General features: G+C 63.8%; 1 protein-coding gene across 1 annotated transcript; it reads right to left on the bottom strand.

Moving 5' to 3' along the window:
* Positions 1 to 391: 391 nt before the first annotated feature.
* On the bottom strand, positions 392 to 14,268 carry LOC143651372 (cadherin-15-like). The gene is given in 20 exon segments (XM_077122303.1): positions 392 to 592; positions 1,597 to 1,671; positions 1,673 to 1,751; positions 1,753 to 1,763; positions 1,927 to 2,068; positions 2,447 to 2,684; positions 2,748 to 2,831; positions 2,834 to 2,872; positions 2,875 to 3,000; positions 3,067 to 3,209; positions 3,563 to 3,816; positions 4,500 to 4,636; positions 4,639 to 4,681; positions 5,057 to 5,185; positions 6,095 to 6,454; positions 6,674 to 6,787; positions 6,878 to 7,052; positions 7,527 to 7,681; positions 8,341 to 8,487; positions 14,230 to 14,268. Coding segments are annotated over 20 exon segments (2,691 nt in total).
* Between the last annotated feature and the right edge of the window lie 2,342 nt (positions 14,269 to 16,610).

The following is a 16,610-nucleotide window of genomic DNA, read 5'->3' on the forward strand; positions in this document are numbered from 1 at the left end:
CCACCTTGTAGAGACTATCAGGTTTTCTCTTCAAATTCGGCAAAAAGGACGGGTCGTCCTTTCAGAGGCAGACGGGGGCTGCGAGAGTGGTGAGGCAAAGGGGACAGTGGGGGACTGTGCCCCCAGCGGGGCAGCTGGGAGTGGGACTGCTTGGCCCTGGAGGTGCTGCAATCCCACCCTGGCTGCTCTATGCCCACATTTCTGGTTCTGACACTGGGACCTGGTCCACCTGCCCCAGCCAGGATCCCCCATGGTCACATGTGCCCCTGGTTCAGGGGGACGGTGCTCCTGGCTCTTTGGCTTTGGGCCGGTGGGTTCAGGTGCACACAGGAGGCAGCCTCCTGCCTCCCCGGCCTGGAAAGACTGTGGCCAGTGGCTGTCCCCTGGCCTGTCATGAATGGGCATACATGTATGCCAGCCGAGTGACGCGGGGACCCCAGTCCAGAAGGTAGTCGCAACCCTGGTCTTCGTCACCCAGGCTGGACAGGATGGAGCGCAGCATCCCCACCACAGAGCCGTCCCCTTCATAGTTACAGATGAGGGCTGTGTTGTAGGAGGGGACGCTGGGGTCACCGTCTGCAGCCTCTAGGCCCTACAGAGAGGCCCCAGAGAGCTCAGGCCCTGGCTGGCCCTGCACCATCTTCCCACACTGCAGCCACTCAGGCCAGGTGGTAGGGCCCCTTCTCCAAGTCAGCCAGGGGCATGGGCACTGCCCGATGGGGCATCAAGAGGTGGCTGGGGCACAGGGTACTGCACCACTGTCAGGAGTGCCTGCTAGGGACTCAGATTCACTTGGGCAGCTCTTCTTCCTCCCCAGACCCTTGGTGCCTCACCATGAGACGGGACTGAGCTCAGCCCTATGCCCACTCCAGCCAGAAAACCTGCCCCCACTCCACCCCTGCATCTCCCCAGCCTCCCAGCTGGTCCAAGGGCCTGCAACCCTGCCTGCCCCTCGCAGGGAGAGGAGGCCCGTGGGTGGGCCCCTGCCCCCAGCATTTGGTTTCCCACGTTGTTCGGGACATCTCCCGGCCAGGGGTGGGGAGTCAGCCTCGTGGTGCCCAGAGGAGCCACCCAGATGCCGGGCTCCTGCTGACAGCGAGTGAGGACCTCAAAACAGCCCTGGGGGCTTGGGTGGCACCCAGCACCAGCATGGCACGGCCACCCATGCGCATCTACTCCTTGATGGGCCTCCAAGGTAGAGGTGGGAGTCTAGGGCCGATGCTGGGTCCCAGACCAGGCCTGCCCTGGGTGTCTAGCTGCCCATGCCACACCCAACTGTGACAATCCGTCCCCTCTGTCAGTGTCGGGCAGAGGGCAGCCCTGCCCTGCTCTCCCCCACGGGGCTGCTCCCCCTCCAGTCTGGCTGGCTGCTGCTCTGGAACCCTCACATCCTCGGAGGCCACCCAAGGCCACACTCTGCCCTGCCTCTGTGTCCCCCCTTCCCTTCTGACCAACAGGGTGTGGGCTCTTGTTTCCTGGCCAGGCACACAGAGGACTCTCAGAAGCATGTGTCAGTGTGTATGCATGTGTGAGTGTGCATGTCAATATTTGAGTGCACTGTGAGTGTGTGTGCACATGGCTCCCAGGAGCACCTACCTCACAGATGAAGTCGGTGATGTTGACGGGGCTGCTAGGCAGCCCTCGGGGTGGCTGGGGGGGGTCTGTGGCTGAACGGGGCGTCACAGCACAGGATTGGCCGCCCCAGAGGGACACCCGGGGCCCTCAGCCCTGTTGGGTGGTGCAGCTGGTTTGTCATAGGTGTCCTACGGGGAGTGAGGGGAGCAAACCCTGGGCCACAGGGGGAGGTGCCCATGCTGAATCTCTGGGAAGCCCAAATGGGCTCCAGGAAAGGACTGGCCTGGGGCTCCTGGCCAGCTCGAGGCAGCCCTTCCTCAGGCTCAGCACCCATGCCACCCTGTCCCTCACCTGGTCTTCCTTCACGTCCCCCAGGTCATGATAGTCCAGGGCGTTGTCCAGTGGGTCGTCGTCCAGTGGCCTGTGCAGAAGGGTCTTGTCCAGAGGCTGCCGGGGGAACCTCCCAAGGAGGGCAGCCAGGAGAAGGAGCACTGGGCAGGGAAGAGGCGGGAGGCTGGGGCCGGCGGGAGGGGGAGGGGGCGGTGCCTGAAGGAGAGGGGTAGGGTGGGGCCCACGCAGCAGCAGGGCGGCGCTGGCCCGCTCGAGGAGCTGCGCCCGGAGGCTGAGACCGGCAGGAGGGCGGGGCCGGGAGGGGAGGCGGTGGAGCTGTCGGGGGCGGGGCGGGGCTCACGCAGCAGTAGGTCGGCGCTGGCCCCAGTGCAGTGAGCAGGGCCGGGAGGCTGAGGCCGGTGGGAGGGCGGGGCAGGGAGGGGGCGGGGCGGGGCTCACGCAGCAGCAGGGCGGAGCTGGCCAGCCCAGCGACCAGGGCCCGGAGGCTGAGGCCGGCGGGAGGGCGAGGCAGGGCTCATGCAGCAGCAGGGCGGCGCCGGCCAGCGCAAGGAGCAGGGCCCCGAGGCTGAGGCCGGCTCCCGCGGCCTGGCGCGCAGTGTTGGCGGGCAGGCAGGCGCCATCCTGGGCGCAGCGGCACAGGGTCACGTTCAGGGACTGCTCGCGCTGCCGGAGCGGGTGTCCTGAGTCCCGGAGCAGCAAGCTGAGGCGGAGCAGCCCCTTGGCGACCCAGAGCCGCGACCGCAGCTGCGCATGGCTCGCTGGGGGGGGGGGGCGGGGGGGCGCCGTCAGCGGATGGCGGGCCCGCGGATCCCGGGCTTCACCGTTAACCTGAGTGATGCTCCAGTTGCGGGCGAGCTCGGGGACCCCGGGGCTCAGCTGGAAGTGGAAGAGGGCCACGTGCGGGGTAGGTCCTCGTCCGTGGCCCCGAGCAGGAAGCCGGGGCCCGGTTGGGGTCGCCGCACAGGCTGCCGGCCAGCGGGCTCAGCACGGGCGCGTGGTCGTTCACCTCCTGGATCTGGATGGACAGGGTGCCGGTGGCCGTGCGCAGCGGGGGTCTGCGGGCGGGGGCACTGGCTGGGCTCGGCGTGCCCCCACCCTGAGGGGGTGTCCCAGCGGCGCCCCACCCGCGCGGCCACTCACCGTCGTCGCTGGCCAGGATGATGGCCCGGTACCAGCCGCTCTTGAGGAAGGGCAAGGCAGGGCTGAGCACCGGCCGGGTCTGGATCCGGCCCGTGGCTCCATCCACCTGCAGCCAGTCCTCAGGGTCATAGTCCTTGGGGTAGCTGGGGGCGGGTGGGGTGGCTCTGAGTCTTCCCCACCCCGGGGTCTTCTGCACCTCCCCAGGCTGGCCCCCTCGGCCCTCAGCTGGCGCTGGTACCCCTGGGGAGGTGGGGGTGGGGGTGGGGGGCAGCCAGGACCCCCAGGTGGGTGCCCACACAGCTCAGGCAGTCTGGCTGATGGGAACTGACTGGCCAAGGCGGCCCCTGTGGACGGAGCCCGTCCTGCTCAGGGACTCCAGGGCACTCCACATGCCCCCCACCGCCCAAGCACCTGGGCCCCAGGCCTGGCCGGGAAGGAGGGGTGAAGCCATCTGCACCCCCCACTGCCTCACCCCAACAAATGCAGATGCCCCAACCTGAGCCTCTGTAGGTGTTGGGTATCAGAGTCTCGGGCAGAGAAGATGGCCACGTGGGTCCCCGGGGCCGCCCCCTCAGCCAGGCTGGTCCGAAGTGCGTTCTCCAGGAAGTGGGGGGCCTCGTTGGCATCCTGCACCTGCACGCTGATAACGGCCTGGCCCCACCTGACTTTCAGGGTGGCCACATGCAGCGGGGCCTCGTTCTGCACTGCCACGCAGAGCTGGTGGAGCGCGCAGCTCTCATGGTCCAGGGGCTGTGGGAGGAGCAGGGCTGATGGCGTCTGCCTGGCACGCGGGCACCCACCCTATCCCGGGGCAGGCCCGAGATGGCCAAGGCCCAAGGCAACAGCTTCCGGACTTGTGCTGAGAGCCCTGCACTCTCTCCTTCCCTTTCTAACCTTGAAAAATAAAAAGTGTGCACAAAGGTAAAAATAATAGGCCAGGTAGCCACCACCCCAACCAAGTTTGCTGGGTGCCACGAGATCAGCTCCGTGGGTGGGCGGCTGCACAGGTGCGCTGAGGCTCTGAGCAGTCACCACCTCGCAGGTAGAGCCCAGCCTGCACCCCAGCCGTGCCTGCCCCCTGCCATCGCGAGGCCCATTCCCCACAGAAAATCCCTTTATGTGTGTGCACTTATGTGTCCATGTGTGTCTGCACATGTGTGTGTACACACACCCACATAGCCACCCCTGGCTGTGCCTCGGGCCGAGCCCTGCTTGCAGAGGTGCGCCGCATGGCCCACCTATGTTGATTCTGCCTGACACACACGCAGAACGGTGGGGGGAGCAGGTCCTGGGGCTGCACCTTCTCCCCCCTCCTGAGGACACACCCAGAATCTGTACCCGAGTCCTTTCCTCGCGTCAGTGCTGGCAACTCAGAAATGGGGGTCCCTGCCGCCCCCTGCCCTCCACACCACACATGATGGGGTGCCCCCTACCTTTGCCACAGACAGGATGCCCATGTTGGTCCCGGGGTCTGTGTGGATGGTGAAGCGGCCGTCGGGGTCACCCTCCAGGATGGAGAAGTTGGCCACGCAGTTGGGGGAGCCTGGCAGGTCCACACGCTGCACCTCGAGCCAACGTCCATGCCACTCACAGCCTCCACTGCCTCCAAGAAAAACTGAGGAAAGTGTCCTGGTTACCTGCAGGATTACAGAGTGGGGGCCTCCCACAGCCTGGGTGCCAGGGATCACTCACCTCGATCTGGACCCCCTTCTCCCAGCTCCCCTCTGCACCCCCACGCTGCGGGGAAAGATGCCCTAACTGCTTCCTCACCTTCTCCACGCCCCCGGGAAGCCCCGTGAGCCTCTGTGTATGCAGATGCTGGGGAGTTCCCTACTCCCGGGAGGCAGGGCACCCAACCCCACAGCAGGGGCCTGGGGAAAACCAGCCCCTCCTCCCGGCCCCCGGGGCTCCCAGGCACCCCTCCAGTCTCTCAACTTTGGCCCCACACTGGGACTCTGTGCCTCCCACGGGGCAGCCCTGGGGGGGTCACCTCGTCCCTGGTGAACTCAGGAACGTGGTCATTGATGTCGTCGAAGGTGATGAGGGCACAGGCCATGGCAGTGAGGCTGTACCCAAACATGTCGGCCACCTGCAGGGTCAGGTTGTCCACGGTGACCACCTGGGGGATGGGCGGTGGCATGAGAGGGTGCTGGGGGCCCTTCAGGATGGGGGGGTCAGTCCCTCCAGGGCAGTCCTACAAGCGTCCTGAGGCCCCCAAGTCTGAGCGTCCTGCCCTGTGTCCAGGCAGGGGCCAGGCAATGACACACTGTCAGCTGCTGATTCGGAGCCCAGGGCCCATGCTGGGTAGAATCATGGACATGGTCCATGGGCCGGGACAGGCCAGCACTGACACACTGGTCCCTGCCCCTGGGGACCATGATTTTGTGGCAGGGGCCAAAAGAAATGGACAAGGCCCACACAGACAGCAAGTGACCAGACAGAGCTCCATGCTGGGCAGCTGTGGGTAAACTGAGGCTGGGCCAGGTCTCAGGAGGGTTTCCCAAGAGGAATCTTCAGGCAGCAGGAGCAGTAGGTGTCCCAATAGGAGGTAGAGATGCACAAAAGACAGACAGACAGACGGGCAGACAGAAATTAGTCACTCCAGAGTGTGCCACGCAGGAAGGGAGGGGCCCTGTCATGTGCTCAGCAGGCGGATGGGAAGACACACTCCCCTAGGACTTGGGTTCTTCTCCTGGTCACTGTCCCCACTGAAGGCAGCACATGGCCAGACCAGACTCTGACTGGGCTAGGCATGAGTCCACAGCCAGCGGCTGGGCATTTGCAGCATCTTGGGGGGTGAGGGGGGACAGTGTCCCTCCAAAAGACAGGTCTGTGTCCTCACCCCAGGTGCCATGGGGGTGGCCTTGTTTGGAAAGAGGGTCTTTGCAGACGTCATCCAGTTAAGACGAGGCTGAACTGGGGCTGGGGGCCCTGGGGGGGACTCTGGACAGAGGCACACACGGGAGAGGTGCCTGGAGGGCCGCGTCCACAGGTGGGCAGACTGCATGGCTGGTTGTGGGGGGCTCACCTCGCGGTCCAGCTCCACTTGCACGGTGCAGATCTCGCCTGTGAGCTCATCAATGCTGAAGAGCTTGGGGCCCCCCTGTGCCACGACGGAGTACCGCAGTGCCGCGTTGTCCATTTCGGGGTCGTCGGCGTCCATGGCCTCGGCCTGGGTCACGAAGGTGCCTGAGAAGAGCAGAGGGTGCGTGGGGGCAGGAGGTGCCGGGGCCAAGCTCAGGGGGTCTTGGGGCCTGGGGGCCCATACTGCTGGCAGTGGTCGGCTCTGGGTGCCGGGTGCAGCCCTGGCCTCCGGGCACTTCTCCCCAAGCTGCGCGGGCCTTGGCCTGGCTTGGGCCACGTGGGTGAGGCTGGTGTCTCCTTCTACCTGCGTGGCCCCAAGCCCTTCACAAAGGGGTCCTCTGGGAGATGGCCGAGGGGCTGAGAAGAGCAGGCCCCCAGGCCCCCAGCTTCCACCCCAGCTGCATGGCATGTGCCGCCTGAGACCCGGGCAGCTCCAGGTCAGCTCGCAGGAGAGGGGACTGCAGCCAAGCCCCCTGCAGCTGTCCTCACCTGAGGCACAGGGCCGCCACCACACCCCACCCACCTGCCTGAGATGTGAGACACTAAACCAGCAAGGGGGCAGGAAGCACACAGCTGGGGGCACAGGGTGCTCCTCCTGCACAGCAGCCTCTTTGCCCGGGATGCGGGGGTGGGGGTGCTGGGGGCACGGGGGTGGGGTGGGGGCCAGCCCCAATCACGCGCGAGAGAAGCAGCCCCACCAGCGCCAGCTGGACGGACCCGTGCACACAGGCGCTGCCGGCAGGGTCCCGGGGTAGGGGCCGCTGGGGTGAAGGCCGAGCTGGAGCATGGGGTGGGGACCCCCGAGCCACGCAGCCCCCAGCCAGGGGCCCTGGGCCAGGCGCTCCCACCTGGGCTGGCAGCCCACGCCAGTCGGGCAGACACGGTTCCCCGCGGCCATGCCACTGCTCGGCCAGAGAAGAGAAGCAAGCTGGGGACAGAGGGACACGGAGCATAGTCGCAACAGCCCGAGGCCCGCCAGTCAACAGAACCCCTGCCGGGGGAACTGGGACAGGGGAGGGAACGGGGGCAGGGCCAGGGATTGGGGGACAGGACGGGAAAACAGACCAGATTAAAGGAGGCAGAAGAGGCCGTAAGCTGCAGGCAGTGCATGAGGCAGCACCGCTTTTGCTAAAAATAGGTTTTGCAGAGGACGGCAGATGGGAGGGTTAGGGTTAGGGTTGGGTTAGGGTTGGGGTTGGGGTTGGGGTTAGGGTTAAGGGTGGGGGTTGGGTTGGGGTTGGGGTTAGGGTTAGGGTTAGGGGCGCGCCACAGGAGCAGCAGTCCTAAAAGCCACAGGCTTGGCAGGTCCCAGGTCTCGGCCCCTTCAGGGATGAGGCGGGACCTGGGATGGGACCCAGGCTCCCCACGCAGCCCACCTTGAAGCAGTTATCTTCTGGCAGTCCAGCATGGTGTTGAGGAAGACCTTCCCGGAGAACTTGTCCATGGAGAAGATGCCCCGGGGCTCCTCATCCACACCCGGGCCCTGGATGCTGTAGATGATGCTGCCCAGCTGCTGCTTGTCAGACTTGATCTGCATGGGGAGACAGGCAAGGGGAGGGTTGGGAGCCCCTCCGTGCTGAGGGCAGGGGAGATGCAGGCACCCTGGGCCTAGGGGTAGGGACGCTTCAAACCCCAATCCAGAGTGGTGCTGGCACAGGGGGGTCCTGAAGCCTGCCCCAGGACACAGCCTGGGCGGACATGGGCCCTTGTCTCTAGGGCCTCACCCGAATCTGTGGGTCCACAGGGAAGTGTGTGCGGGGGTGGGGAGAGTGTGCATGGGGGAGCGTGTGCACGGGGAGGGGGAGTGTGTGCACAGGGGAGTATGTGCACAGGGGAGGGTGTGCACAGGGGAGGGTGTATGCAGGGAGAGCATGCGCACAGGGAGGAGGGAGCATGTACGGAGGGGGAGTGTGTCACAGGAGCGTGCCCACGGGGGAACACCCTTGGGGCAGAGGGAGTGCAGGGGCGCGTGGCCCTGGTTGTGGGGAGGTCTGAGCCCTGCTTTCAGCCCAGAACAAGAAAGCCCTGGAGGAAATGGGGGAGCTGGGCCCAGGGTTCCCAGAAGACATTTGGGAACAGGAGTGGGGGTGGGGTGGGGGTGGACAGAGCCTCCATGCAGACCTTTGAGGGACGAAGAAGACACCTCAGCTCCTGCCCTGCACATCCCGCCCTGTGCCCCCTGCCCCTCACCTGCACCAGGGTGTAAGGGATGCGCTTGTAGTTTTCAGACACGCTGATGGTGGGGATGACCCAGGCTCTCCGCACATGCCCGGGCACCCGGTGCCGGGGGTACAGGGTGCTGGGACCCCCGGGGACTCCTCGAGACAGGCCCAGGCCCTGCAACAAGAAACCAGAGCACGGTCGCACCTGGCTGGCGCTGGGCGGGGGGCACCAGTTCCACTCACCTCTGCCACAGCCCCAGAAGCCCCTCCAGCCGCCCCTCTCAGGGATCCCAGTCCGGGGCTGCCCCAGGCGCTGACTGTGCTTTCCGGGGTTCAGGATTGGGGTTCTGAGCCCTTGGTGCCCAAGTCCAGTTTGTGTGTCTAGGGGCGCAGGGCTCGGCCAGGAGGGGCAGTGGGGAGTTTCGGGGTGGCTGCGCAGCACAGAGGTGGCCGAGCAGGTCTGGGAGTCACAGATGAGTGGGCGCCACTGCTGCACCCTGCCAAGGGGGGCCCACAGTGGTGAAGAGGCCAGGCCCCCGACATTCCCCTGCCAGCTCCCAGCACGCTGGCCCACCAGGGACCCCACAAGGTGGGGGGGGGGTGGGGGTGTCCGTGGGCCCTTCAGAGGGATGGAGCAGCAGCAGGGACTGCGCACACCTGGGGCCTGCGGGGCAGACCCAGCAGCTTCCCTGGTTCTGTGTGTGGGGTGGGGGCAGCAACAGTCCTGCAAGCAGGAGCCTCGACCTGGGGGAGGCAGTCAGCACCCAGGCCTTCACTGGGCACGTACAGGCCCGTGCCCTCCCTGTGGGCACCCCTCCCCATGAACCCCTCCCCGCATGCCCTCTCCCCACGGGGCCCCTCCCGCCTGTGCCTTTTTCCTCGAGCTGTGGATGGCCGTGGGATTCTCACCCCAACACTTCAATTCCAGGAAATGGGGCCCCTTGGGGTGCGCTCCCTCCCTCTCTGGACCCCGGGCCCTGCTGCCAGGGCCGGCCAGCAGTGCAGAGGGACGGAGGGAGGACGGCCGAGATGGGGCTGCTGCGCCCCGTTCTGTTTCAGAGCCGGGGAGACCTGGGACCCAGAGCACGGTGGGCAGGTGGAGAGACGCCCGGGGTGGGGTGGGGGGGCAGCCCCGGCCTGGGAGCAGGGCGGGGTGGGGAGGCAGCCCCTGCGACTGCTTCAAGGCACTCCCCCAACTGCTCCCCAAGCGCGTGGCTCTCTGCTGGGACCAGGAACGCCCCCCTCCCGTGGGGAGACGGAGACCCCCAGGGACCGCCAGGCAAGGCAGTGGTGGCACGGGCACCGGCCCCCCAAAACACCCTGATTTCCTGGGACTGTCCTGAGCTCCCCTCCGTCCCGGGTGCACGGTCTATGAAGTCGCAGGAACCCCAGACGCGCGCCCCTGGGGGAGTAGGAGGCAGGCGCCCGCGGGCCCCTGGGACAGGCCGCCACCAGCCTGGCGGGGGGGTTGGTGGCCTGCGTGGTGGCTTGAGCTGCCCGAGGACACGCTGCCCACCAGCCAGCACTGCCCCGGGCTCCGGGGCCGCCCACCGCCCAGCACCCGCAGCAGCTCCGGGGCCGTGAAAGGTGCGATCGCGGTGGGGGGGTCAGGTCCCCGCATGGGTCTGGCGCAAGGCCGCCCGCTCGCCTTCTTGGTTCTGCCCCGTGAGCCCCCACGCCCTGGACACTGCACGGCCCACACAGCAGCTCAGCCTCTGCCCTCAGGAGGCACAGAGATGTAGGGTCTTCCCAGGGCCCCCCAAGCATGTGAGGCTGCCCGGGCTGGGACCCTGTGCAGAACCGCCCACTCAGATAGGGGGGTCAGGGCTGGGGGCCGGGTGGGCTGGGGACGAGAGATGGGGCTAGGGGCCTGGCTCCCTGTGGGACCCCCAGGCTTGCCCACCTCCCTGCCCCACACCCCAAGCCCGAGTCAGGAGGGTTGGGGTCCACAGAGAAGGCGGCCCTTCCGAATCCTTGGCCCCTCCCCTGCAGGTCAGCAGGAAGCCGGGAGCACAGGGCAGCCCCAGGCCCCTCCCCCTGCTGATGTTCCCGAGGGTGGGGGGCTCCAATCTGGGGGGTGGTGATAGTCCTGCCCCTGAACTCCAACCCCGTCGGCCTTTCTGCCCAGCTGTATCCACCCAGTCAGGAATCAGACTCCCTTCTTCCCAGCGGCAAGCAGGCGGGGCATGGCTGGGGTCGTGGGTGGCAGGTGGGAGCTGGGGGCCCGCTGGCCCTGCTCAGGCTGGGCTCAGACAAGCGTACCCCTCTGAGCCTTGGGCTCCCCTTTGGAAAGATGGGCCCCAGGGAGCAGAGTGCAGGGGGTGCCGGGAGGAGGCAGAGCCAGACCTGTGGGGCCACATCCAGGGGCGCCCCGGGAGGGCAGGGCTGGAGGGCTGGGGGTCCGGGGACCGGGGGATGAGAGGTGGCCTCACGTGTCTCTGCCTCACCTGCAACCCTCGTCTCCCCACTGCCTGGTCCCAGGATGCGGCCCAGCCCCTGGAGAATGGGTTCGTCTTGTCCTCTGCTGCGCCCCCAGGCTGGCCCCCAGCAGGGCCTCGTGCATCTGCTGATGAGGGGACAGTGGCAGTCACTGCCTCTGTGGCAGCTGATGTGCTCGCTTGGCTGGCAGGATCCCAGGCACTGGGCAGGTGATGGCCCTGAGCTCCCCAGGCCCGCACTTCCACAGGAAGCCTCCTGCCCAGTGACAGATGGCCGTGCAGCCTTTGGGCCCACCTCAGGCAGGGCAGGGGCTCCTTGCCAAGGCACCAGCTGCCTCCAGGCCAGGGGCGGCCCTGCTGCCAAGCGGGACTCACCAGCCCAGGCAGGAGCCAAGCAGCAGGGCTGGTGTGGCACGGGGATGCCTTCCTGCTCAGGCCTCACTACCCCTCTCACCCCTTCCCCTCCCTCCACCCTCCCCATCCCACATTCCCCACGCTCCCCCTCCCCCCCTTCTCTCCATCTCCCCATCCCCGCTCCCCCACTCCCTGGCAAGGTTCAGAGAGGCTGGGCTGCTGGCGAAAGGCCACACAGCCAGAATGTGGCAGCCAGACCTGCAAGGGATCACCCAGAGCCCTGCGGGGCCCGAGGACCCTCCAAATCCCCAGGCTCAGGGGAGTGGACCCTGGCTCTGCAGAGCCCATGTGGTCAAGCCCTTGTCCCCGTCCAGGTACTGCCAAGCCTGGCCCCTCCGACCCAAGCAGAGCCGCTGGCCATCTCCCTGGCGCCCAGCAGGCCCCCCAGACTTGCGGCTTTTGGCTTCAGCAGCTTCTCTACCCCACAGTGGGTGGAAGGTGGGCCCGCAGCCACCTTGGGGGGCAGGGACACCCCCCCATGACAAAACCACATCCATGGACCTTCGGCTCCCTGGACAGAACGGACAGCAGACCCGCTGCCCTCGAGCCCGTGCTGTGGCCCTGCCCCTAGCCAAGGACCCTGAAGGAATGGTCTTGAAGCTTTAGGAGGGTCCTGGGCTGCGAAGTCCCAAGCCCTGTGCCCAGCACCCCAGGGACTGCTGAGACCACCTCCCTCAGGTCTTCCTACCTGCCAGGCTTGAGGGGTGCCTCATAAGCACCCTGATTCCCAGAAGAGGAGGCCAAGGCTAGGATGGCTGCTAGCAAGGGCCGTGAATGCTCAAGCCACAAGCCTGTGGCCAGGCTTCCTTCCGGCACTTTCCCGGCCCCTGGCACCATGGCTTCCATGCTCAGGGCCTGGTCAGGGTCGCCCCGGGTGCCCTCCGCGCTGTGCTGAAGCACAAACCCACTGGCCCTAGGAGCCCCCACTTCTCCACCTCGCCCTGCTGCCGGCTCTCAGGAGGTCCTGGGGACCTGTGTTCAGCTCAAGGAATCTCATGCCTGGTCCTGACTGAGAAGCCCTGGGTGGAGGTGCTGCCCCATCGGGCTGAGACTGAGCCAGGCGGGGGGCAGGAGATGCCCAGCCTGGGCCCTTCTAGCTTCTGAGGCAGAGCCCCTCCCCCGGGCTGGAATCCAGCTCTCAGTTTCCTGGATAGCCCAGCAGGTGGCGAGAGTGCCAGGAAAGGACCCAGCTGTCGGCCTGGCCCCAGAGGCCACCCTGTCCCGCTACCACAGGCTTTCAGGCTGCCGAGAGGGCAGAGGCCAGACAGGCCAGGGGTGGAGAGAGGTGGGGGCTCAGCAGTTCCCCCATCCTTGCTGGGAGACACATGTCTTCCCACGGGTGGGGGTGAGCTCTGTGTGCCCCCAGCCCCACCCAGGGCCCCAATCTACACTGGACAGAGCACAGGCCCAAGGGCCACTCCACTCTGCTGCCTGGGTGACCCTCCAACTGGCAGGCAGTCCCTCCTGCTGGCCCTGGGGGGTGTGCTGTGTCCTGGGGGCCCAGGACTGGACATGGTGTTTCCTTTCCCCTCCCCCCACGGACACACTGCCTCTGTCACACAAAGTGTGGGGCCACTACCCCCGCACCTTCTTGTGGGTCCCAGGTGTGGGCCAGCCTACCGGGGACACAGGGTGGTGAGCTCACCCGCTGGTAGCCCCCTGAGGGTCAGACAGGCCAGGGGAGGCGGGTCCAGGGCCCAGGTGCCCAAGCGAGGGCGGGGGCCCCACATCCAGGCCATCCCAGGCCAACCAGCTTGAAAGCTGAGCAGGTGGGGGAGGGGCCGGTTCCTGTTGCACACACTTGGCAGACCCAGGAGACCCCCTCCCAGTGGAGCTAATGGGAGCCCCATGTGCTCCCCACACTCCTGGGGACCTGCCTCCAGCTGTCTGGGGAGGGGGCGCATTTTGCAGTAGCCCTGGGAGAGGGGGAAGGAAGGAAAAGTTCAGAGGTGTCAAACTCCCCTTCCTCCAGAAAAGTCCACTTGGGGTCCCATGGAAAGGCAGTGCCAACCCCCAAAGAGAAGGAGGCTTTCACATTGCACGGGTGCAGTTGATGGGGAAGTGCTGTGCTAAGAACAAGCGGGGGGGGGCAGCACTGGGGGCTCAGCATCTTCCAAAGGGGATCCCAATGTGTGTGGGCAGCGGGTGGGGTGTCCAGGCCCTGCAGAGGGGCGGGCCCCCAGGCAGAGGGCGGGAGCAGTGGCAGCCGTGGACAGTCAGGGGCAGGCGGCTGTCTCTGCAGGGCCGGCTGGCCAGGCACCAGGACGGTGGCCAGAGGGTGAGACCCAAGCCTGCCTGCCTGGCCCCTTGGGAAGTCCTGGGGGTGCTGCCTGATCCGCACCCGGCGCAGCCTCTCGGGCAACTGCCCGCCCTATGCGCCCACGCGCTGCCAGGGAGGAGGCGTCCGATTGGCAGCTCTGAACCCACAGATGCTCCAACCACGGTCGGCCCCGGCCCCCTGAAGGCAGTGGGTCCCTAAGACCCACCCACAGTGCGGACCGGGGGCTCTGAAGGCCTGCCCGCACCCCAGAGAGAGCCGAGTACAAGGGGTCGAGGGCGGAGATCTGTGGAACCCAGGCCCCACCCTGCCCCCTGCAGCTGTTGCTGAGCTCTACGCGGACACAAAGGCATGGCCAGCTGTCCTGGCCGGAGACGATGTGGGGGCACGCAGGGTGCGGGGGTAGGGGTGGGCCTGGGTGTTCAGGGGAACCCCTGCTGTCCCGGCATGGGGGTGATGGGGTGGAGGGTTTGGACACTCCCAGGCCTGGCCCTCCTGGGGGACACCCTGCTGCATCCCTGCTAAAGTGGGAGCCTGGGGGGCTCCAGCTGGGCCCTCCGTTCTGGGTGATCCCATCAAAGTCCCTCCATCTCCCTCCTCCCCACACCTGGGACTCAGCTGGGCATGGAGCAGCCTCCTGGGGGCACACTACCCCAACCCCAGCAGCCCAGCAGCCCACCCGGGGCCCCTCAGCTTGCAGGACCCCTGAAAGGCAGTGGGCGAAGCCTGGGGCGCCCCACGTTATGGCTCGGGGAGCAGGCTCTCCCCAAGGGGTGCAAGGCCTTACCTGGGCCAGCAGCCCAAGAGCGAGGAGCGCGGCGTCCATGGGCAACTGTCCGGGCTCAGTGGACAAGGGCGCCTCCCGGTCGCGACCCGAAAGGCGGCCTCAGCACAAGTGTGGCGGGGCGGGACTGGGAGGCAGCACGTGTGCGGGTGGGCGGGGCCGGGAGGCAGCACGTGGGCGGGTGGGTGGGGCAGAGGCTGAGTGACAGCACAGCGTGCAGGGCTTTTGGAGTCAGACGGTGGGCAGAGGCTCAGGCAGGGTGCAGAGACTGCCCAAAAAATGGGGTGGGGGTAGGTTAGGGACCGGATTGGACTCACTCACTCACTCACTCACTCTTGGGTTGTGGGAACTTGGCCGCTGGGGGCTTGGCAGGGCTCTCCACCTGGAATGCGTGCCCCTCGCTCTGCTGGGGGCTGGCTCCCTGGGCCCCTGGGTTCGGGTTTGGGGAGAAATGCACCTCCTCACCCTATTGAAAGCCAGCGCCTGCCCTTGCCAGCAAGGATCGCATCTGTCGTTTCCCTGGTGTCTCCCTCGGGGTGGGAGCCCCACAGGGGCTCAACTCATGTGTCAACTTGGCCAGGTGGTGGTACCTGCTTGTCTGGTTGGACAAGTGCTGTCCTGTCTGATGGGATGAGGACATTTCATAGAATTAAATCATGATCATGTCAGCTGCATCCACAGCTGGTTACATTTGTAATCAGCCAGAGGAGAGTCTTCTGCAATGAGTGATGCTTAATCTAACCACTGGAAGCCTTTTAAGGAGGATTCAGAGAAGACAGTTGGTCTTCCTCCTCTTCTGTGGAGTTCGTCCAGACCCTCCAACGGAATCATTGGCTTCACAGCCTACCCTGCGGATTTTGGACTCTGCGTCCCCACAGTCATGTGAGACACTTTTATAAATTTTATATTTGCGAGTGTTCCCTGTTGATTCTGTTGCTCTAGAGAACCTTAATATGATGTGGTACCCAGAACAAAATGCCTTGAACCAGGGTATATTTTCACCACTTCAAAGAAGTGGGACATGGATCCTTCATTCTTTCTGTTGTCCAGAAGTCAACTAATATGCCCTAAAAATGTAACAGATTTTCTAGCATTCACATTCTGATCTGAAATATATTATATGTACTACCAACCAACTTACTTCAATCTTATTTGTCTCTAAATTTATATCATAAACATTATATAAACATTAACCCTATATATTCTTTCAAAGCAGAGTATGAGAATTCAGTCTCTCATTTCATGTTATTAATCCATTTTTAAAATAGGTTTCACCCCACTAATTTTCAATATACCTACTTATTCCAGAGCCCGAGATTATTTTCCACTGTGGGAAAGTCAGGGTCTTGTGACTGGCCAAGTCTTCTGCAACCGAGGTGACAAGAGACATCAGCTGAACTTGGTCAAAATTTGGTCACCAAGGGGATCAAATAGAGATGGTAAAATCAAACAGAAGAGGAACAGGAAAGTTTTTGAATTTTCTCTTCATCTTTGGTCATGTGTCCATGGAGAACATTTTCAGAATTAATTTCAAATACTTGTAATTTTTCAAAAATAAATAGAACAGGGCCATTTTCTGTAGATGCTATTTGTTTGGTTACTTTCCAATTTTATAACTTGAGTGTCAAGTCACTTATTCTATTTGGGCTTTATTTTTGTGTTTGTCCATTCTTTGCAGCTTTTTTTTACAGATATATTTTATATACCACAAAATTACTCAATGTAAGTGGATGATTCAATGATGTGCTGGTTTAAAAACTGTTATGTATCCCAGAAAAGCCATGTTCTTTTAACCCAGTTTTGTGGGAGGCAGACTTATTGTTTAGGGCTGGACCCTTTGATTAGGTAGTTTCCATGGAGATATGACCCCACCATCCAAGTGGGTCTTAATACATTTACTGGAGTCCTTTAAGAGAGCTCACTCATGGCCAAGAGGGGTCAGACACAAATACAATGGCTGCTAAGCAAGAGCTCACAGAAATAGCCAGAACCTGGAGAGAGCCATGGGGCAAACTCTGGATTTCACCTCTTAGCTTCCTTTGGCTCTCTCCAGGTTCTGGAGATGCTTGGAGATAAAGCCACTGAAATCAGAAGCTGGAAACAATGAACCAGTAGCAAGGACTTCCGATGCCAATCACATGCTTTCCCAGCTGACAGAGGCGTCCTGGATGCTGGCTGTCTTTCCTCCAAGAAGGTATCCTCTTGTTGGTACCTTAATTTGGACACTGTCGTGGCCTTAGAACTGTAACTTGTAACTTAATAAATTCCCTTTATAAAAGTGAATCCATTTCTGGTATATTGCATTCTGGCAGCTATAGCAAACCAAAAAAAATGATACCTAATAAATTTATGTAATTGTGCTAGAATCACCACAATTCTGGAGT

Source organism: Tamandua tetradactyla, chromosome 12 (assembly GCF_023851605.1).
Source record: "Tamandua tetradactyla isolate mTamTet1 chromosome 12, mTamTet1.pri, whole genome shotgun sequence".
Lineage (NCBI taxonomy): Eukaryota > Metazoa > Chordata > Mammalia > Pilosa > Myrmecophagidae > Tamandua > Tamandua tetradactyla.